Source organism: Hylobates moloch, unplaced genomic scaffold (assembly GCF_009828535.3).
Source record: "Hylobates moloch isolate HMO894 unplaced genomic scaffold, HMol_V3 SCAFFOLD_19, whole genome shotgun sequence".
NCBI lineage: Eukaryota > Metazoa > Chordata > Mammalia > Primates > Hylobatidae > Hylobates > Hylobates moloch.
The window spans coordinates 5000992-5024122 of record NW_026652294.1 but is presented as its reverse complement, the minus strand read 5'-3'; the positions used below and the strand labels follow the sequence as shown (position 1 = coordinate 5024122).

At 54.5% G+C, this 23131-nt stretch overlaps 1 protein-coding gene, 1 pseudogene and 1 gene segment (V, D, J or C); all 3 read right to left on the bottom strand.

Annotated features, from left to right (window-relative positions):
• Nucleotides 1–6105: 6105 nt before the first annotated feature.
• Nucleotides 6106–23131, bottom strand: part of LOC116459129 (immunoglobulin lambda-1 light chain-like) — a 325567-nt gene continuing 308541 nt past the window's right edge. Inside the window, exons 3-4 of the mRNA XM_058431008.1 lie at nt 7715–7752; nt 6106–6538 (exon numbers count right to left, since the gene is read on the bottom strand). Coding sequence (XP_058286991.1) covers nt 6219–6538; nt 7715–7752 — 358 coding nt within the window. The 3' untranslated portion in view covers nt 6106–6218. The remainder of the gene's footprint in view (nt 6539–7714; nt 7753–23131) is intronic.
• LOC116459127 (probable non-functional immunoglobulin lambda variable 11-55) overlaps nt 9134–23131 on the bottom strand; it is a 346106-nt gene continuing 332108 nt past the window's right edge. The window contains 2 exon segments of the V gene segment in view: nt 9134–9593; nt 10924–10965. Of these exon segments, the coding sequence occupies nt 9274–9593; nt 10924–10965 (362 nt within the window).
• On the bottom strand, nt 13191–18240 carry LOC116459081 (immunoglobulin lambda constant 6-like; annotated as a pseudogene).

The following is a 23131-nucleotide window of genomic DNA, read 5'->3' as shown; positions in this document are numbered from 1 at the left end:
TGGTGGCTTTGCAGGCCCCACAGGAGGCTGGGCCAGATGGGAGAGTCACCCACTCAGCTCATAGTAGCTCCCAGTCCTCTCCTCCTGCAGGGCCCTGAGTAGCCACCTCCCCTCCCCTCCAGCAGGGCCCCTGCACCTCCCCCCGGGCTATTCTGGGCTTTGGCTTTGCGGTAGAGAAAGCCACAGGGCCCCTCCCTGATCTGACTCAGAACACCTCCCTCAGCCCGGGCTGCAGCTAAGCAGGGCCAGGGCCAGGAAGAGTTCCTCTCACCCCATCCCCCACTGTGACACTCTTCCCTGTACCTTGAGGGGTTCCCCCAGCACGGACCAACCCTCCTTCCGTGTCATGAGGCCATCACTCCTGAGGGACTGGCCCAGGTCTGAGCTAGACAAAATGGCACGTGAAGACAGGCATGGGCTAAGGCCCAACTCGGCTACTCCCGAGCTGGGTGGAGCCTGGGCAGCCCGGGTGCGTCCATCATGGTTCACGTCCCCTCTGTGAGGTGGGCAATGGCAGCTTTAGGCCTCAGGGTCACTGTGAGGGTCAATGAGGGACTGTGATGTTCCCACTGTGGCCCAGGGATCACAGCTGGGGCTCTCTCAGATGGTTCTTTCAGTTAAATCTTTTCCTGAGTGTGGGGAGATGCTCCTGCGGCCCCAGACACTCCCTGGGCAGAGTGCCAACCTTGGAGACTTGACAGGGTGGGGGCAGTAGTGTCTCCATGTCATTCTCCAAGCTCGTGAGCTCCTCCAGGGCAGGCGGTCCTGGGCTGCATGCACCAGCCCCTGGCCCACAGCTGAGAGTTTGTTGAATGAGTGAATGAATGAGTGAACAAATGAATGGATGAATGAATGAATGAATGAAAAGCCCTTAGGGCTGAGGAGTCATGAAAAGAGGCTGGGCGTGGGTCAGCCAGTAACTTACTGTGTACCCTAGGTGGGTCATCACCTCTCCCACCGGAGCCTCAGTCCTCTCCTCTGTGAAATGGGCACATGAACACCTGTCCTGGCTCTGCTTTGTAGACTCAGAGGGCACCCGCATGGCTCCCCTCCTGCCTGCCTCCTTCACCCACTGAGTCAACAGAGAATGAGGAGCCCAGGTCTCCCCATCCCACAGAGCCACAAGGGGGTTCATGCACTCAGCACTATCTCTTGGCTTTGCCCAGGCACGGCCTCAGGAGGGAAGGGTGGCCTCAGGTCAGGGGCCTGGGCACCCACTCTGCTGCCCTGAACACCTGCAGGACCTGGGCAGGCTCAGCCTCCTCTGCACGCCTTAGGGAAGGGGCTGGCTCTGGGATGACCTTGGATCAGAGTCCCAGTGTCGATCATCTGTGCAGCCCCGGGCAGCTGTGGGACTCGGGCAGGCTGCTGGTCTCCGAACCTCCGTCTCCTCACCTGTAAGGTGTGCGGGGCATGGATACATGCCTCCTGGGGTGGTCTGGGATCCCATGACATAGAGAAGACAGATGCCAGTGCAGGGTTTCCCTGGAAGTGGCCCTGGGCCAGGTGGCAGGTGAGGTAGCGTCTTCAGCAGAGCCGGGAGCAGTTCCATTGTCGAGCAGTGGCCATCGAGGGGCTCAGTGATACCCAGCCCAGCACCTGGCTGAACATCAGAGGACGTGAGGGGTGCAGCCCCTGCCTTCGGGCTCCCGTGGTGCCCCAGAGCCATGTTGGGCAGGGCTGCACCAGGAGAGCATGGTCAGCAACCCTTGGTGGCCATCAAGCCTGAGGCACCACAGCGCTGAGGGCCGGGGCCGGGGAAGGAGCAAGGAACCCTTTTACATTCCGGTAGTTCATGAGTCACACAGTGAAAGAAAGAGTCACCAAGGGTGCCAGCTCCCAGTGGCCCTGATGGGGCAGCAGCAGAACAAAGTGGGAGGGGACCATAGAGGAGAGGACCTTGGTGGGGTGGGGGTGGGTGAGGGGTTTCAAGATGACAAGAACGACGTGAGTTGCCAACCCCATCCTGAGGTCAACAGGAGGACAGTGAGGGGACCCTTGGATTGAGCCTTGTGCAGGCCACTGGGGCCGTGATGGGGTGGCAGTGAGACCGCTGGGCTTGAGGCAGGAAGGGAGGGGACCGTGGAGGCCAGGAGCCCTGGATTACCACTTGTAAAAGGCAGGAGAGAGGGAGGTGGCAGCCAGAGGGAAGGCAGCATCCACATTTTATTACTTCTTCCTGGCAGGATCACATCTGTGCTCCTAAGGTGACCATCAGGAGGGTCCCTGGCCCTTCATACTGAGATGTTGAGGCAGAGAGACTGGTCCAGGTTCTCTCCAGGAAGAGCCCACCATTACTGCTGCAGTGGGCCAGGCAGGACTAGGCCTCGGTCCCAAGCCCAGGCTGGGCACATATGGGTGCTCAGGAAACCATAGTTGATTGGTGGCCAGTGGCCTGGTACCTGGACGGGGCCGGGGTCACCAGGGGTTGGTCACTGCCCCAGCCCCAGCCCCAGCCCCAGCATCAACCCCAGCTCCCAGAGTCAGTGGGGAAGGGGACTGGAGTGGGGTCTGATTACAATGACCACAGGGAAATGGGGCCACAGGGAAATGGGTGCAGGGAGCAGGGGAGATTCGGGAGGTGAGTGGAAGAGGACCACGTGCTCCCCTCCTGACAGCCTGGAGCCTGCCTGTGCCTGGGGCAGCTGCTCCCTCAAAGGGCATGTGGGGACTGAGGGTCTCTGAAGTCAGGTTGCCTCTTGCTCGAAAGCCCCCTGCCACCTTGCTCTTGACTTTAGCGACTCCTCACAGGGCAGCACGTGCTATCCTGGAGGAAATGGAAACCCTGGGAGGTTCTCCAGTGGGGGAAGGGAGGAGCAGAGGTAGACTAAGAGAGGGTCAGCAGTGGGAGAAGGGGGAGCCAGACCAGAGTTCTCCAGGGACGGGCGTGTGTTGTCCTAGCCTGTGCCCTGGGAGTGACACCAGGTGCGTTGGGATTTCAGTACCCAGCATTTTTGTGACTGAAGTAAAGAAAATTCTGATTTGGCCCTTGCCTGCTTGTACAAGTTAACTGCTTGCTTTTTGCATCCCTTGTTCACACAATATGATCATAAGCTGCGGATGTCCTGTTTCTTTGTCAAGAAGGAGGAGATAACTTTAGAGTCACAAAAGTATGTTGCAGGAGTGAATGCCTTTAGGGATGTAGAGACCAGCCGCTGTCGCCCACAAGTCTGGTTGCTTAAGGTATTACCTGAGACTGAAGAACCACAGACTTTTCCCGTGAAATGCCCCTTCCCTCACTCCTTAGCCACATAAAAACTCCCTGCTTCATCCTTTTGTTAACATGGAGTTGAGGAATTTGCTCTCCTGTCTTCTTACTTTTGCTGAATGAAACAAATCTTTGTCTATCTCCAGGCACTTGTGTCTCAGTTTTTGACCTCCGCTGCATATCGGGTACATGAACCTGAATCCGGGGTTCCACAAAGAGTCTCACATTGCCACCACTCAACAGCCCCCCTTGAACATTTAATGTGCTCGGTGCTGGGCCCCGAGAGGCCCGGGGTTCCTCTTTCCCACAGCCCCAGAGCCCCATGTGCTCTTCCCTTGGGAGAGCAGTCCCTGACTGAAGATGTCAGGAATTTTGGGATGTTGAGGGAGCAACTGGGACCAGGAATGGAGGGGATTGGGCTTGGGGAGCCACCTGCCAGGGACTGACTCTCCTGGAGGTGGGGGACACCATAAGCCCTGGATCCAGAACCAGGACTGGGATGGGGTCTCTAGGAAAAGGGGACTCTCTCATGGTCCCTCCCCCGAGTGCCCTGACCCTGATATTTGACCTGGAGGAAGGAGAAGGGGCATGAGGAATCCGGCTACTCTGACTTGAGGCCCCTGTCCCCCTCCAACCCTTGTTGGCCCAATAACTCTGTCACTTGAATCCTGGGTCCGGGGAGGGGGGCCTGGGTCCAGTGGGCTCTGAGCTCTCCAGGGAGGAAGCTGGATGAAGTGGGTGGCCGTGGCCAGGTGGGCTGAGGGCAGCCAGGCACCTGGGGTCCAGAACTGAGACCTGCAGTTGGGTGGACCAGGTTTGAGTCCCTACTGTGGCCTGTGGCAGGTCACTCAGGCTCTTTGGGCTGTGATGTCACCATCCTAGGGTGAGGATCACAATAGGATCTTCCTCCAAGGGTGATTTGGCCTGGAGGCATTTAGCCTCAGGGGGCCTGCCAGAAGACAGTGCCCTAGAGCTATGGCTGAACTCCCAGTGCCTTCCTGGAACCCCAGGAGGAGAAGGGGCCACAAGAGACCAGGGATAGGGAAGGCTGGGCTGGGCTGGGACGGCCCCCAGGAGTGGCTCAGCCTGGACTGGGCAGGGCATGGAGAAAGGGAGAGGAACTCGGGAAAGGGGCTGTGGTCGGCTAAATTAGGCACCCTGGAGACAGTCGTGTCCCAATCCTGGACCTATGTGTCATGTTGTGTGGCCACAGGGACTTTGCAGATGTCATGTCGTTAAGGAGCCTGAGGTGGGAAATGATCCTGGGTTATCCAGGTGGGTCCAAGCTGGGGTCTTTATAAAAGAAAGAGGGAGGCAGGAGGGTCAGAGTGAGAGGACGAGATGTGAGGATGGAGGGAGACAGAGGGAGAGAGGGAAGAAGGAAGAGAGGGAGAGAGGAAGGTAGGGAGGGAGAGAAGAGCGAGAGAGAGATTTGAAGATGCTGAGCTCAGGCTCTGAAGTTGGAGGAAGGGGCCAGGAGCTGAGGTTGTCCTCTAGAAGCTGGAAAAGTCCTGGAAACGAATTCTCCCCAGAGTCCCCAGAAGGAGCCGACCCTGCTGGGACTCTGATTTTAGCCCCCAAGGACTCATTTTGGACTTCTGACCTCCAGACCTGGGAGAGAATCAATGTGTGATGTTTTAAGGCACTAAATTAGGGGTCATTTGTGATAGCAGCCAGCAGTCACAGGAAAGTCAAACAGGAGCCGTGGGAGAGACTCCCCAGGATGCCACGAGGGCCCCTCCCAGGCCCCACCCACAGTGACCCAGGCCTGACTCCTGCAGGTGCCCCCACTCTACAGAGGAGGGACCATGCAGGAGGGGCTGGGTGGGGCTGGGTCATGTTCTCTGCCCCCACACCTTCCTCTCAGAGAGCAGCTGGAGCTCCAGACTCAGGGAACCTCACAGAGAAAGTCCGGATGAGGGACCTGGTTTTCCAGTGAAGGCCCGGGATCCAATGGAGAAGCGTTCCCAAAAATGATGTTCCCAAAGATGGCCAGTGACTTTCTGTTCACGCACTTGAGAGAATCACCATGTCTAAGGGCTGCCAGATAGCTACCTGTGCATGTGTCAAGGTTCACATCCCATTACTACCGAGGGCCTTGGATAGAACATGTTCCCACTTTTAGTTGTGACAAGATGTCTGGCCTCAGCATTGAGAACACCACCTTCCCTTCAGCAAAGGGTTTGTTTAAATTTACAGAAATGATGAAGTGCCTATTACCCTCCTTGCACCGGTTCCTAGGGAGTTCAGAGCCTATCTTTTGCAAGTGTCCCGAGCCTCCTGTAGGCCTTTTGTGTGAGTTTCCTTCCTGGCTTCCTCCCATTCCTCTTAAGTGTCTGAACCTGCTGTCAGGTGAGGAATCGAGGTGGGTCCCTCATTTAACAGCTTGAGAAGTCAGCGGTGCTGGAGTGTCCTGGACAGTCTGGCTCTCAGGGATGACAGGGAGAGGGTGAGGGTGGGTGGGAGCTGATCTGGGCACAGAGGGAGGAGGGCATTCTAGGGGCGAGGGCCAGGGGCAAAGAGGCTCCAGGCTTGGAGCAGCGTTTTCAGGCTGGGAAAAGAGATGGTGGGTGAAGGGTCTCTGTTAGGGCAGAGATAGAGGGTGTAACCAGAGGTCCAGCCAGAGACAACTCCATCCAGGAAGGAGGCAGGGAGTGGGGGGGCTATGCTTTGAGGAGAAGGGGGAGGAATGAAAGGGCAGAGGGACTGGTGTTCAGTGATCAGACTTCTATCCTGGCCTATTTCACCAGGAGACCCCCTGGGAGGCTGTGAGCCTCTCCCTCAGGGCTACTTTCTCACTGGGTGCCAGGATTCCCCCCACCCAACCCTGAGAACCCAGGGGAGGCCTCAGATTATACGTGAGATAAGAAAAGAAGAGAGGGAGCAGGATTTCTGGTTGACAATAAGGATATTTATTGAGAAGGGCTGGATGACTTGGGATGGGGGCAGAGACCTCTCCCCTGGGAACCTGCAGCTCCAGGCCCCTGCAGGTGGGGTCAGGGTCAAGGGCCTAAGAGCATTCTGCAGGGACCACTGTCTTCTCCACGGTGCTCCCTTCGTGTGTGACCTGACAGCTGTAGCTTCTGTGGGACTTCCACTGCTCAGGTGTCAGGCTCAGGTAGCTGCTGGCCGCATACTTGTTGTTGCTCTGTTTGGAGGGTGTGGTGGTCTCCACTCCCGCCTTGACGGGACTGCCATCTGCCTTCCAGGCCACTGTCACGGCTCCCGGGTAGAAGTCACTTATGAGACACACCAGTGTGGCCTTGTTGGCTTGAAGCTCCTCAGAGGAGGGTGGGAACAGAGTGACCGAGGGGGCAGTCTTGGGCTGACCTGCGGGGTGGAGGAGGGGCAGGGGGTCAGAGTCCTGGTGTCCACCTGGGGAGCCCCTGGCCTCAGTCTTGAAGTGGGTATGGGACTAAGGCCCAGGGCAGGGACCTCAGGCCGGACCCTTGCTGGACTGAGGTCAGGTCAGCAGTGGGTGGAGACACTCACTGTCAGATGGGAGTTCCCCCCACTTTCAGGGAGTCACAGACCCCCTCTTGGATCTGTCTCTTTTTCATATGTTCCATCACCTATAGACCCCCACCTGTGCTGGCTCCACACTGGATGGGATGGAGTCCAGGACCACATCTCACCCTGTGTGTTTGTCTGTCTTGGGGGTGTCTGTCTGAACACCTCCTACCAGTTCCCCTTGTTCTCATCTCTTCATGCAGGGCAGCTGTTGGTCCTGGGTTCAGGCTCTTCTCTCTCACAGGGAGTGGGTTTCTTACCCACACATCTCCCTGGCACCATCGTTGCAGCCCCCACCCCACCTCCCTGCAGAGACCCCACTGGGCTCCCTGGTGAGACAGGGTGTCAGTCCCGGGGGCTGGATTCCAGTAGATGAAAGGCCTCCATTTGAGGCATTTTTTTTGACTCCCTGAGCTGAACGTGGAGCTGTGTCTGTTCGAAAGAGTCTCCATGTCGTGCGAAGTTATTTGGGGGATCTGACTCTCCAGTGGGTTTTCCCTGACAAGCAGGCACCCGTCCCAGTCACCGTCCCAACCAGGAGTCCTTGTCCTGGGCATCTGCTCTGGGGTCTTTCTCCAGTGGAGGAATTGGTAAGCGTCCACGTTTAGGGCCTGAGTTTTCTGAGACCCGCCACCCTGTCTGTGGTGTCCTGCCTGTCTTGGGGGATGGTGTGCGACCCAGCGCTGTGGGGCCACCTTCTTATGGGATATTCTTCCTCTATCTTTGTCCTCCTCCCGTTTCCTCCCCCATTTCTCCAAGTCCTCAGTCAAAGGCCCCCTGTTACTGTGTTTAACGCAGCCCCATAACTGGGACCTACGGAGGACAGGACCCCAGGAGAGGATGGGTTACAACACTGACCCAGGAGCCCAGGCGAGGAGGGGCAAAGATTCCAGACATCCAGACAGGCTTAGACCTTAGGCTTCGACAGACAGGAAAGGGAAAATCTCCCTGTATTTCACTTGGGATGTCAAAGAGGAGAGAAGCAGGGAAACTTACCGAGGACGATCAGCTGAGTGCCTCCTCCGAACACAGCACACAGTGACACAGCCCCACACACAAACCCCTCCTGACACACCCGACCCATTCCCCGCAGCAGCTGCTCGGGTGCCCAGGTCCAGCGGCCCTGTCATGAAGCAGGTCTGGCCTATAGGAGGGTGAGGGGGATGGCCCCTCCATGCATGGATGCACACTTTACTGGAAGTTAGGGATCCCTCCACCCCCAGAGGGAGAGGGGAGAGGGAGGAGGCATGTCTGCACCATCACATCTGGGTCCCCTGCTACTCTCTGTCCTGGAGGAAGCCATGTGTCCCGGCTCAGCTCCTTTGGAGACTGTCACCATGGAAGAAGTGAGAAGCCTGTTTATGCCACAGGGAAGGTGGAACTGGTCCCCTATGGAGAACCAAGTCCCTGGGAGGGTCCTGGATGCCCAGTACAGCCCCTAGTGGGATGCCCATGTGGTAATGATTCTAAATAGCACAGAAGAGTATATGTGTATGTATTTGCATGCAGGCATGTTTGTTTGTGAATACCTGTGTGCCTATGAGGTGTTCATGTGTGTTTATGTTTGTGAACATGTGTGTATGTGTGTTTGTCTCATAGCCCAGGCCCCCCATCCTGTGCTACCTCCTGGGACAGTCATCAACCCGGTTCTTAGATCCCACATACAGCTCTTAAAAAGACTAATTGGGTTACAGGCATGTCTATGGCACCACTCTGGAATCTCATGATTGACTTTGACCTCCCCAGCCCCACTGACCATCCATGGATAACTGGATATTAGGTACTTGAGGTGTAGTCAGTTTTGGGCTGGTTACTTAGGGGTGAGAGAGAGTAGAGTTGACCCTTATCCCCCAGGGGACTTGAGTATAACTGGGACACTTGTGACACGTGGGACCAGGGGTACCCAGCTGGCCTGTGAAGTGAGTGACCTGAGTCCAGAGGGTCAGGGTCCAGTCTGTGCCTGCTTCAGAGATAGATATGGGGGTGGCGAGCAGGGTCCTGGGAGTCAGGAACAGGGTGGGCCCCTAAGGAGTAGGGGAGACCAAGGTCCCATGGACTGAGAAGGCAGGACCCCTTGAGAGAGGGAGGCTGTCCAGGGGATGAGGCCTGATGATCTGTGGAGGGAACTCGTTCTTCTGGAGGCCATGAGGAGCCAAGGAGAGGTCGCCCCAGGCCGCTGGAGGTGGACATGTCCACACAAACACAGCACGTATGAGAAAGAGGGGCAATCCTGGGGCTGCTGCCCAAGGCTCTGTTCTGGAATATTCTCTGGGCCTTTCTAGGTGATGGTGGAACTACCCCTCAAAAACAATCCAGACTCCATTCCCACAAGGCTAAAAGAATTTTGTTCATCTTGCAGGTTGGACCAATTTAGGGTAGAAAATATATAAACAGAAACAAAACACAAAACCCAGCGTTTTTGGTTGATTGAGGATATTTATTGAGGGTTTATTGAGTACAGGGAAAAGGGCTGGATGCCTTGGGATGGGGAGAGAGACCCCTCCCCTGGGATCCTGCAGCTCCAGGCCCCTGTGGGTGGGGTGAGGGCTGGGAACCTATGAACATTCTGCAGGGGCCACTGTCTTCTCCACGGTGCTCCCTTCGTGCGTGACTTGGCAGCTGTAGCTTCCGTGGGACTTCCACTGCTCGGGCGTCAGGCTCAGGTAGCTGCTGGCCGCGTACTTGCTGTTGCTCTGTTTGGAGGGTGTGGTGGTCTCCACTCCCGTCTTGACGGGGCTGCCATCTGCCTTCCAGGCCACTGTCACGGCTCCCGGGTAGAAGTCACTTATGAGACACACCAGTGTGGCCTTGTTGGCTTGGAGCTCCTCAGAGGAGGGTGGGAACAGAGTGACCGAGGGGGCAGCCTTGGGCTGACCTGCGGGGTGGATGAAGGGCAGGGTGTCAGAGTCCTGGTGTCCACCTGGGGAGCCCCTGGCCTCAGTTTTCAGGTGGGTGAAGGACTAAGGCCCAGGATAGGGACCTCAGGCCCGGCCCTTGCTGTGCTGAGGTCAACTTGGTGGTGTTGGGGATGCTTACCTCCTGATGGGAAACTCCTCAGCGTGTGAGGACTGAGGAGAATCAGGCCTCTTCTGCTCCAGCCTCCTCTTCACATTCTCCCCTCCTTATCACCCCGCTCTCACCTCACCTATGCTCCCCGACGCTGGCTGGGTTCAGCCCTGAGCCCTCATCTTTCCTTGGGGGACGTCTCTGTCTGAACATCCCCTGCCAGGTCCCTCCTCTGGGTCTGTTCAAGAGGGCGTCTGTGTCCTGTTTTTAGGTTCTCCTCCCTTTTGACGAGTGAGTTTCTTCCCCACATGTCCCCCGGCACCATCACTGCAGTCTCTGCCCCACTTCCCCACAGAGGCCCCTTGGTGGGGAGGGGGTGTCAGTCCCGGGAGCCGGGTCCCTGGGAGTCCAGGAGCTGGAGGGCTTGCATGTGAGGTATATTTTCTGTTCTGAGCCTGACGCTGTGTCTGCTCTATGGGGTCTCCCTGTCATTGGGAGATCTGGCTGTCCTAGGACAAATGTCTGTCCTGACAGGTCCCTGTCACCTGCGCCCACTAGGAGTGCCTCCCTCAGCATCTGCTTTGGGGTCTCTCTTTTTTGGTGGGATGGGGAGGCTCTAACCTTGGACTGAGTGTCCTGAGAACCACCCTGTCCATGGCAGCCTGCCTGTCCTGGGGGAGGAGGGACCCAGCACCCTGGGGCCACCTCACAGGACATTCTTCCTCCATCCTTGTCCCCCTTCATTTCCCCAAGTCCCCAGTCAAAGGCCTCCCTTCTTGGTGTTTAAAGCAGCCCCATAGTTGGGACCCAGAACCCTAGGAAGCTGAACTGTTTCCAGCATCCTTCCCCTGTTCCACGGCCCTGGTGCCCCAGCCTGAGCCCCTGCTCTGCTGGTCTTTGGGGAATGGAGACTCTGTGCAAGGGAGCAGAACATCCCAGAGCCCAGGGGAGAATGCCCCCTGAGTGACAGCGGCAGGTTCAGGCCTGAGCAGGGAGCAAGAAGAGGTCACTGGGATCTTCCCATCGTGTCCCACCAGGTGCCTAAGAAGGGACAGGCTGGAGGAATTTGGGGCCAGGAAAAAAGGCGATGGTGGCAGACCCCAGAGAGATTGAGACCTCTGCCCTGGAGAGAACAGAAAGGACAGAAAAGTCTCCCCAGATCTCACCCTAGATCCAAAAGAATAGAAAAGGGGACTCACCGAGGACGGTCACTTTGGTGCCACTGCCGAACACATTACACTGTGATATAGCCCTGCACACAAACCCTCCTATACACCGGACCCAGCCCCCCCTCCCCTCCCCACTGCAGCTGCTCACAAGGCCCAGGGTCCAGCCCCCTTTTCTCATGGGTGGGTGAGCCACGGGTGGGGTGAAGGGGGTCACCTTCTAATGACCTGAATATCACTTTCTTGGGGGCTTAAGAGTTCATCCACCCCAGTCATGGGAAGGGTTGACAGGTCCGTGTGTGGAATTGTCTCCCAGGTAATTGCATTTCTGAGGGAGAGTTGGGTGGCCTGGATCAGCTGGTGTCAGGAATGCCAGGGAGGAGGAGGAGGTGAGCGGCTGGGTGACACCACTGACACGGTGCAGCTGGGACCCCTTTGAGAAGTTAGGAATGGCGGGGAGGGTCCTTGATGTCCCCCCACATCCTCAGCACTGGAGGTCATGGTGGGATGGGCTTGGAATGAGAATTGGGGGTTGTGGGAAGAATGACGTTGACCACAGAGACACAGACCCCACTGCAAGGCCTGAGCTCCAGCATCCTTGGCCCAGCAGTCCTGAAGGAGCAGCTCACAGGTCACTGCCCAAGTCCCCCTCCTGATCCCATGGGGACAGCTTCCTACCTATAGGCTGTGTGTGCTGGATTAGAGCTGCAATGGCCCAGAGGAGAGCTTCTCAAGGGAGGTCATAGGCCTCATTGGCAGTGTGGCTTCCTCCAGGAGTTCTACGTGTGGGGGATCTCTGCTGTCCCCCTCAGCTCCCCCGGCTTACACACGCACCCACATGTGTGTGCTCTGCAGTCCCCTACATGCAAGGGGAGCCTGTGCTCCAGAGTGTCACCAGCACGGGGGGCACCCACAGTGGATGGGCATGTGCGGTGTGGGGCCTGGACACACACAGCCTGGACCTGCCTCCTGGTCTGGGCCCATCACCTGAAGAGCTCACACCTGGGCACAGACCTGGCACCATGCAGTCCCCAACAGTATTCCCCACAGCAAGCACCTCCCCTGGCCGCTGAGACATGGCCTGCTGCTCCCTGATCAGAATCTTGTCAACATCTTCTCCTGTCTCACTCTTGGCCTGGACAGAAAACCCTGCCCCACCCTCCCATATCCAGGGTCGACCCCCTAGTCCCAAAGCCTGGAGACAGCAGGTCTCAGCTTTTCTTTGCTCATGTCCTGACCTGGGCCTGACTGCAGCCCCTTCTACCTTCCTGATCCTCCCAGAAGGATGCCCAACATGGACATGTGTGTTTGTGTGCATTGTGTATGTGTGCACGTGTGTGTGTATTATAGCTCAGATCCCATGCTGAGTTCTTCAGAAGATGAATCAGCTTCACCCAAGCTCCTGGCATAACCCCAGAATCTTACTCTTGACTTTGAACTCACCAGTCAATTGACAACTTGTGCACAGCAGGACATTAGGCATTTGTAGTGGCGTCAGTGAGGAGCAGAGCTGACTCTTGTCCCCTAGGAATGTCGAATACAGCTGGGGTATCCAGTGACACATGTGGGATGAGAGGCACCCAGAGGGGGATGTGGGTGAGTGACCAGGGTCCAGGGAGTAAGCATCCCATCACTGATTGTTACAAGGAGGGCCTGTGGGGGCAGAGGGCAGGGTCCCTGGGATGACGGGAACAGAGTGTGCCCATGGAGAAGGGGAGATGCTCTAGGCTTTGATGAGAGGAAATATAGGTGGGGTGACCGCATGGCCTTGGAGGGGGATGGACAAACACCTTGAGAGAGGGACTGCATCTGGACAGTGAGGGCCGAGGGCAACAAGGAAGGGAGCTGAGATGTTCTCCTGGGGCCATAGGGTTGTAAGGAGGGTGTGTCCCCGGGCAGCCAGAGGTGGACGTGCTCACAGGACAGCAGGAAGCACAACAGAGACGTGGGTAAGAATGAATATGCCTGCATCCTTCTGAAGACTATTTCCTTGTTCTGGAACATTCTATGTGGATAGGGTGATGGAAAAAGTATGCCTCAGAGAAACATGAGGATGCTCCCAGGCTGCATTGTCACAAGTCCAAAGGATTCTTTTCATCTTTGGAGATAAAAAAATTTAGGACGGAAAGTGGATTAACAAAAATGAGGAGACAGCATGTTTTCTGCTTGACAAGGAGTACATTTATTGAGGGTTTACTGGGTGTCGGCAGAAGGACTGGATGACTTGGGGTGGGAGGGAACACCTCTGCCCTGGGATCCTGCAGCTCCAGGCCCCTGTGGGTGGGGTGAGGGTTGGGGGCCTAAGAACATTCTGCACGGGCCACTGTCTTCTCCATGGTGCTCCTTTCATGCGTGACCTGGCAGCTGTAGCTTCTGTGGGACTTCCACTGCTCGGGCGTCAGGCTCAGGTAGCTGCTGGCCGCATAGTTGTTGTTGCTCTGTGTGGAGGGTGTGGTTGTCTCTATGCCCTTGGTGACCGGGGTGCCATTTTCCTTCTATGGCTCCCGGGTAGAAGTCATTTATGAGACACACCAGTGTGGCCTTGTTGACTTGGAGCTCCTCAGAGGAGGGTGGGGACAGAGTGACTGAGGGGGTGGCCTTGAGTGGACCTGCAGAATGGATGAGGGGCAGGAGGTCAGAGTCATGGTGTCCACCTGGGGAGCCCCTGACCTCAGTGTGTGAGGAGTGTTCAGGCCCCCCAGTACCAATGCAGGACTTCTCAGATGTGGTCCACACTGTCTCAGAAGGGTGTGACATCATGTTGCTAAAAGAACTCTGTCAGTCAGAAAACCTCTGAGCTTGGCCACTGGCCCATCGCCTGTTTGGAAATCTTCCAAGGACTTGGGCTTTTGTACAGACAGTGGACCTTCAATTGCCTGGCCCTGCCTCACCCTGTCATCCTGACATGGTCCGGCTCTGGCTGTGTTCTCTGAGCTCTGTGAGCCTCTTGTCAGATTCACTCTGGAAACTTTTCTCACCTGACACAGCTGCTCTGGGTTGGGGGAGAGTGGGTCTGTCACCTAAGCGCTCTGTTTGTACCCACATCCGTCTCTCCTGGATCCTCTGCAATGGAGTCAGGGCCTTTGCTCACCCAAGTCCCACTGTCTGTCTGTCCTGGGCTCTTTGTCTGTGGAGTCTGTGTTAGAGTCTCTCTGGGTTTAGGGCCAATCTACAGTTTTTCTGCCTTGGGATATGCCTGTCAGTGAACTCAGGGGTTCCTCCTTCTAGGGGTGCCTCCCGCAGAGACCCATCAGCCACCGCCCTGAACGCCGTGTCCTTTCGTGACCCTTCACCTGGCTCCTTCATGTCCAGAGCCTTCCCCTCCCTCCTGACAGGGCTTCATGGGTCCCAGGCCGGCTCAGGGCTCTCTCCTTGGGAGCCCACAGAAACTTGGAGAGGCCCCTGCACCTCCTACCTTGTTCCCAGCCTGGATCCAGAGTCCCACAGTCCAGGGGACTGGGCCCTGAGACTCTGAGATTTCATTCCCCAATCTTGGCTTTGAGGGTTTCAGGTCCTTCTAAAGTCTCCCAAGTGGTCACTCCTTCAAGTCCCTTGTTCCCTCTCTCCCATGAGATGGGGCCTCAGTTTCCCTTGCACAAAGCTCGTTAGGCAGACAGAAGCCCAGGTGGGCGAGGGCAGAACTGAGCAAGTTTTAGGGAAGCAGCCTGGCCCTGGCAGACAGACAGATAAGTCTCAGTAGGTCATCCAGTCTAGTGCCCTACCTCTGAAGTCAGAGGGGAAGGCGTCTTGGTGACCCACAGAGGCAAGGGTCTGAACAGGGAGGGGAGAGATCCTTGACCAGGGCCTAGGCTCCAGAGAGAAAGCTTCACCATAGGTCAACACAAGATACAGAAAAGAACAAAAGCAGCAGAAAATTTCCCAGTAACGGGGAGAGCAGGGAAGGAGGGGGAAGAGACTCACCTAGGATGGTCAGCTTGGTCCCTTCACTGAACACCCAATGCTGTGACACAGGCTCATACAAAAACCCTCCCTGGATGCCTCTACCCCCAACCCCCACTGTAGCTGTGATGGAGGAAGCTGAGGCCACAGCCTCTGGTGGCATCTGCTCATGAGGGAGTTCACACAGCTGCCACACTCACCCCCACAGACAGAAGGGGACAGGTGACATCCTGTGACCAGCAGAAGGATCCCTAGAAATCCTGGCTCCTGGAGGACAATGCATTTGGTTTTCCCACCAACCATTGTGCAGCCCTGGGGATGAGTTTATTGGAGGCATTGTGTCACTAGGAGTGAACTTCCGCGGTCAGGGATAAATGGTCTCCCTGGTGGAGCTGACTCAACAATGACTGCTTGGTGACACCCTGGGGTGATGCAGACAGTACCCTTTCCCTCCAGGGAGAAGCTGATTACCCTAGAGTGCGGTGTCCTGGGAACCTTCCCATGAACCTAGCTGTGACTCCAGGAGTCTCAGCCCCACCTTCCCTGGGCTTGTCCTAGCTGGGATGGGCCTGGCCAGTGAGGCCTGACTGGTCCCCACTGGAAATGCCAGCCCCATCCTCCAGGGTAAAATGGAAGGATCTCCTGCACCCCTCAACCTGGTCTCTGGTGGGTGAGGTGGGGTAGTGGCTGCCATTGCCTTATTCAAATGTGGGGGACATAAAGGAGCTCCCGAGTGTGGTCTCCAAATATCACCTTCTGCTAAGGGACGTGAGGTCAGTGTGGGATCCCAGGCCTGGGGCAGGAAAGGGACATGATGAGACAGAACCTCTCATCCTCCAAGAAATCAGGAGCCACGGAAGCTCCTGGGGCAATGGGAGAAAATCAGATGCCACCTGAGGAGGCGCCCAGTGGGTAAATGTTTATGTTTTGTAGCCGCATTTTCATTGCCAATTCAACATAACCGCAGGGGAGCCCTCATGTCAGATGTCCTCACATGCTAGAGCTCACTCCGGTACTACATTGTGCTGTGTGCCCTGGAGGATGGCTGGGCACCAGATCATCAGTTATCAAAGTGGTGAACAAAAGGGAAGAATGTACATTTTTTTCTTTTTCCCAAAGCATGAAGCACACTCCTGAGTGCACAGTGCAGCTGCTGTGCCCTGCCTTCAGGAAGCCCTCATGAGAAGGAGGTGAACCGAAGTCTTGACCCTCTGCCTTCCTTCTCATCTGAGGCGCGAAGTTATTGATCATCAAATGCAGCTAATGTCACTAAAAGAATGACAACACAACATGGGTGGCTTTGCTGCAAGTAGCCACATGTCCTGGGAAGCGATTATGCCAATGTCCAGCCTGAACCCCCTTGAGCCTCTTGATGCTGGAACCATTTTTCAGGAAAAGAGAGGTTGAGGGAAGCACTGGGTTCCTGCTCAGGGAGGCGGCGGCTGCATCCTGACTGTGGGAGGTCCCGGGACCAGCTCTCTGATCCTGCAGCTCCTGCCTTGCCAGGGAAAGCCAGAGCCATCTGGGAGACACCTGCAGATGGAATGGGTCTAAAAACACATTCACCAATGATAACATCAAGTATTTAATCCACATAGAAATGAAATTAAACCACGAATATGCAACAACTCCACAAAGTCAACTAAAAATAGACACAATGATATTCACAAGACATTTGATAAGACCCTCATTAACTGTTTTTGATGTCAAGAAATCCTTGATATTCTCTCCAATTAAGAGTGTGATGACTAGCATTTGCTTCACACCCTTGCCTGAAGGAGTAGTGTAGTTATTCTGCTGTGGGTGGGTCCACATTATCTGAAAATGGATGATGCTGGGGACTGGGTGATGGGGACCTTGGAGTCATTACTATTCTTCTGTCTCCCTATTTTTGTGTTCAGAGATCTTCATCATAAAAATGTACAACTTACAGAGAGGGTGAAGCTTGGGACAGTGTCTCCCATGGGCTTGAATTTTCATAGCTGTGAAATGGGTCAAACAGAGGCTGAGGGACTCTGGGCGCCTGAAATTCAATTCAGCTCATGGCTGTGATTTGGGGCAGGGGTGGCTGAGACTGAGCTCCAAAGGGATCCGTCTCTTTCTGCATCATTGTGGAAAAAGTTCCCATGCCTTGCAGCTCTGTCCCTGCCCTGGCTGGCCACCCAGCAGCTGCTGCCATGTCCCTGATAAACCAGAAACAGTGGGGGTCCCAGCCCGGGCACTATGGATTAACTGAGGCTGTCAAGGCCTTGAAGGGACCAAATTGCCCACTGTCAGGGACCCTGGGATGAGGGTGTCTTTGAGTGAGGCTGCAGGTTCACCATGGTGCAGGGGATGAGGGGACGGAACAACGTGAGTGACGGAGGGAGTGGGTCTTGGTGGGATGGGGGTGTTTGGGGCAGTTGAGGTCCCATGGAAGCCTGACTTTGCCAATAGCCCCAAGGGCATGTTCACCCTATGCTGACCTTGTGTGACCCAGCCTTGACTCTAGTCCAGAATGAGACTCTGACACAGACTCTTCCCGACAACCATGGGATGCCCATTCTGTGCCTGGGACGGTGTCTTTCTCATTTGTCTCGGTCCACAGGAGTCCTCTCCTCACACAAGCTGACCATCACAGGCTCAGCCACACACTAAGCACACACTCACTCCACCCCAGAGCCTGACTTTAGAATTGGGAACTTCATGGTTGAGATCTCAGCCACGTGCTGGTTAACTTTGACCCTCACCCTTAGCCCATCTGATCACAACTGATCACCTGTGTGCCCCAGCCTCACCCCAGGTTCCAGAGCTAGTGACGTGAACACCAGTATCTTGCAGAGCATCCTAGGGCTCACTAAGTTGGCTGGGACGGTGAGCAGGATTCTGGACTTCCTGTTTCCCTATTGCAGGACTTGTGTCTTTACTTAGCCAACCTGTATTGTGAAAATCTGTGAAATTCACCTGTGAGTTTCCATTCCCAGACCTTTCTACAAGTTCCTGGTGACGGCACCACCATGGACTTCTCACCCAATAAACTGGGTACCTGGATTTTCCTCATCCCCACTTAGAATTCACGGAGGTTGCAAATTAAATATGAGATAAGAAATGAAGAGAGGCAGCAGGATTTCTGGTGGACAATGAGGATATTTATTGAGGGTTTACTGGGTGCAGGGAGAAGGGCTGGATGACTTGGGGTGGGAGGGGAGACACATGCCCTGATCCTGCAGCTCTAGGCCCCCATGGGTAGGTGAGGGTCGGGGACCTAAGAACATTCCTCAGGGGCCATTTTCTTCTCCACAGTGTTCCTTTCGTGCGTGACCTGGCAGCTGTAGAGGTTGTGGGACTTCCATTGTCAGGCGCCAGTCTTAGGTAGCCGCTGGCCGCATACTTGTTACTGTGTTTGGAGGGTGTGGTGGTCTCCACACCCTGGGTGATGGTGATGCCATCTACCTTCCAGGCTACTGTCATGGTTCTCGGGTAGAAGTCACTCATGAGACACCGGTGTGGCCTTGTCTTGGAGCTCCCTGCCTCTGGGGTCAGAGGAGATGAAGGTGTCTCAGTGACCAGCTGAGGCATACAGGGGTCTGAATAGGGAGGGGGGAGATCAGCCTCCCAGCACCGAGGTCCCAAAGGAAACCCTGACCACAGGCTGTGGCAAGTCACAGACAAAGATCGAAATCAGAATAAAATTGTCACCAAGGCGGGCGCCTGTAGTCCCAGCTACTCGGAGAGGCTGAGGCAGGAGAATGGCGTGAACCCGGGAGGCGGAGCTTGCAGTGAGCCGAGATTGCGCCACTGCACTCCAGCCTGGGCGACAGAGCGAGACTCCGTCTCAAAAAAAAAAACAACAAAAAAAAAACAAAAACAAAAAAAATTGTCACCAACTTGGCAAGAGCAGGGAAGGAAAGGGAAGAAGAGACTCATCTAAAATGGTCAGCTGGGTCCCTCCACCGAATACCAAACGCCGTGACACAGGTTCATACAAAAACTCTTCCCTGGGGCCCCTAACTCCCCCTCCCCATCCCCCACCTGAAGCTACGGTGCAGGAAGCTAGACCACTGCCCCTCAGCAGAGTCCACACGCCTGCCTGCCCTTCTCAAGCTGAGATGGGACAGTCGACCCCGCGTATGCAGTAACGGGACCTCTGGAAATGGAGAGGCCTGAGGAAGTTGGTGTCTGGATCAGGTTTTCCATGTGACTGTGACCCAGGAATGGGAATGAGCTCCTTGGAGGGCATTTGCTTCACGAAGGAGTGAAGTGACATGGAAGGGGACAGGGATTCTCTGTAGGGTTGTTGTAACCCTGATCTCTTGGTGTGACTACAGGGTAAGAGCAGGAGGCATCCTCAGGTGTCCCCAGCGAGTGCCTTAGAGGAGGGGCAGCTTGCCCCAGGGTCAGCAGTTATGGGAAGCTCCAATGTGACCACAACCACAACTCCAGGGGGTCTCACTTCCATCCTCCTTGTGTTGTCTTAGTTTGGGCTGGGTCTCACTAGGTTCCAGTATGAAATGCCAGCCTCAACCTCCAGGGAGAAGTTGGAATTAAGCCCCTGTTACCCTTTCAGGGTCTTATCTCACTTTTGGGTATGTCTGGAGTGTCTGACTCAAAAGGGCTGTGTGAGAAGCACCCCAAGTGTGATCACTAAATCCTGCCTCCCACTTATGGGTACTCGTCCACTTGGGGTTAATGGGCAATTCCAGGCACAAGGCAGGAGAAAGATGTGCCCAGGACAGATTGTAAACAGAGAGCAGAAAGCCATCGAGGTCTCCTGGGTTCTTTCAGGAGGATCCTGGGGCCACCAGAAGAGGCACCCAGTGGGCCACGGTGGGTCATTTGTCATCATCAATAAAATAGAACTGTTATCTTGATTTAATCATTCCTTATTGTATATATATATCAAAACATCACATTGTACCCCATAAATATACAATTATGATTTTTCAATTGAAAATAATATTAATAATAAAAAAGACTGAAATTATTGAGTGAAAAAAAAACAAAACAAAAACAAAGAAACAACAACAAAAAATGAAAGCAAAAAAAAAAAATAAATAAATAAAAAAATAAAATAGAACTGTGGTGGACTCAAGTGAGTCACAAACAGTAACATAACTTTGAGCTCACCATGAAATAATTGTTCATCTTCACAAGATGGCAGGCAACACGGTCATCGTTATTAAGATGCTAAATGAAAGGAAAGACTCAAGATGTCTATGCTATTTCTTACTGAAATAAGAATCACACTCCCAGAGGAGCACAGAACATATGAGGGCACACCCTTTACAGACACTCAGTAGAAGGAAAAGGTGGTCGAACTGAAGTGCAGTCACCTTACATCCATATACCATCTAATGACACTGGATACAAAGTGTGAAGCCCAGCTAACGTCACAAATAGATGACCCCACATAGGAGCCCGGTAGCCAAGTGGTCTTGCTGCAAAGTCACACTGAGCCTTGTTAAACCTTTCTGGCCAAGAACCCATTTTCAGGAAACGCAGAAGCAGAGAAGAGCGCTTGTTTCCAGCTTGGGGAGGCCACAGGCTGCATCCTGACCATGGGAAGGTCCTGGGACCAGCCCCCAGCTCCTGTAGCTCCTGCCTTGCAAGGAAATTACAAATCAATTAGGAAGATACCTGCAGACAGAACAGGTCTGAAAACACAGTCACCAGTCACAATTTTAAACCATATTGAATCCTCATAGAAATGAAATGGAAAACCACAGAATAACAACAACACAAACACAGGTCTAGTGAAAGAAGCCTAGGACATTTGTGAAGTATTTGATGGGAAACATTCTTTTTTTTTTTTTTGAGATGGAGTCTCGCTCTGTCACCCAGGCTGGAGTGCAGTGGCGCGATCTCGGTTCACTGCAAGCTCCGCCTCCCGGGTTCATGCCATTCTCCTGCCTCAGCCTCTCCGAGTAGCTGGGACTACAGGCGCCCGCCACCACGCCCGGCTAATTTTTTTTTTGTATTTTTAGTAGAGATGGGGTTTCACCGTGGTCTCGATCTCCTGACCTCGTGATCCGCCTGCCTCGGCCTCCCAAAGTACTGGGATTACAAGCGTGAGCCACCGTGCCCGGCCTCTTTTTTTGCTATGAAAGAATTAGATATTTATATTTAGGTTTGTAAGGATGTAGTTTTTTGGGGGGTCCATATTTTTAGAGACACAAATGGAATATTTAGACTAAAGGACATGATGTCTACAATTTGCTTTAAACAACTGTGTAAAAGAGGTTACTTGATTGTGGGTGGGTCAACATGAGCTGTATTATCCTCCTGTTTTCTTGCTATCAGTTTCCTGTAATATCTTACAAGGCAGTAATGAGAGAGATTAGTCTTGGGACAGCACCAGGGGGACATCCAGAGGGGAGTCTGGCACCCTAACCAGCAGGGCCATTGAGAAGGTGGAGATCAATGTGGTCCTCTTTGCTGTAGGGGTCTCAGCGTTCACATCTATGAAATGGGGCCAGACAGGGTGGTGGGAATCAGGACCCTTAAGTTTCCTTCTAACTTGTAGGTTGTGACTTGGAGCAGGGGTTCTATGATTAGGCTCCAAGAGGACCCCCTTCTCTGCCCCACTATGGCCCTAGAGTTCCCTGCCCTTGCAGGCTCTGTCTCAGGCCTGGCCTGGCCACCGAGCAGCTCTGGTGAAGGCACCCGCCACATCGCTGATATGCTGGAGGCACCAAGAAGGGGCCTGACAGCGCCCAAGACTGATGAGGAGGGCTGGGAAGTGCATCTCCCAAGGCCACCTAACTCGCTGTCAGGGACCCTGGGACGATTGTGTCTCTGACATCAGGGTGTAGGTGCATGCGGAGGGGCTGAACCACATGATTGAGGGAGGGAGTAGGCCCTGGTGGGATGGGGTCTAAGGTAGCTGAGTCCCATGAAAGCCTGACCTGCCTGTAGCCCTTAAGTCACACTTACCCTGCCCTGACCTAGTGTGACCTGGCCCTGATTCTTGGGTGAGTATGATTTTGACACAGCCTCCATCAGACAACCAATGGATGCTGATTCTGTGCTTGGGATGGTGACTTTCTCATTTGACCCCGTCCACCTGAGTCCTACCCTCACACAGGCTGGCCATCATGGCTCCAGCCATAACCATAATCTAACTCTACTGCGTCCCCTAACTTTAGAATTCGAGACTCTTCATGGTTGAGATCTCAGCCCTATGCTCTCTTTCTGATCTGGCCAGTGTTAACCCTGAGCCTGGCCCATTTGATCACAACGAATCATCTGTGTGCCTCAGCCTCAGCCCATGTCCCAGCACTAGTGACATGAACACCAGTGTCTTGAAGAGCATTCTAGGGCTAAGTGGGTTGGGACACTGAATAGAATTCTTGACTTGTAAGGTTATATAACATGAACTGTTTTCCAACTGCAGAACTTGTCAGCATCTTTCATAGCTAATGTGCATTGTGAAAGTGTAAACTACACTAAAGGGTTCCATTTTCCAGCCTTTTCATGTCTCCCTGTTGATGGCACAACCATGTAATGTTGTAATATAATGTAAGGTGATGGCACCTAGTGAATGGTCTCCTAACTGGGTATCACGGATGGGACAGGGAAGTTCAACCCTGTTCCTGCTCTGATCTTGGCCTGGGCTCAAGGGTTTTCTGCCTCTAGCCCAAAGCAGGGGGTCCTGGAACACTCCTCGTTTCTCCCCGATGCCCTGCTCAGGGCCACGACTCTGTCCTCACTAGGCTCCACATCCTTCCCAGGTGGGCAAGAACTGCATTTCAGGGACCACTCTGCAGGGACAACTTTCTGCTATGGAACATGGTTCCCACTAGCACAGGGAGCTCACCCGGTTCCCTGGCAGGTTGGGTGGGGTGTGGGATGACGGGGACATGGGATCTCACCTGAAACTGACCCCTGTCCCAGAGCAGTGACCCTTCAGCACAGGCACATGACCAGACACAGATGGCACATTGGAAACTGGGTTTTACATGATCGGGTCTTTATTGAGAAGTAAAATTGAGGAGGGTATGGGACTGGTCTGAGCTGATGCCAGGCTGGAGGCTCAGGGGTATGGCGGAGAGTTGGGGAAGGGGTGACTGGGAGAGGAAGGACCTTCCAGAGAGATGACTCAGGGAGGCTGTAAGCCTCCTCCCTTGGGTGAGTTTCCCACTGAGTGCAGAATTCCCTCCACTCTAAATTGAGAACCCAGGGAAGGCTAGGAATTATATGTGAGAAAAGAAAAAATGAGATAAAACAAGATTTCTGATTGACAATGAGAATATTTATTGAGGGTTTATTGAGTGCAGGGAGAAGGGCTTGATGCCTTGGGATGGGGAGAGAGACCTCTCCCCTGGGATCCTGCAGCTCCAGGTCCCTGTGGGTGGGGTGGGGG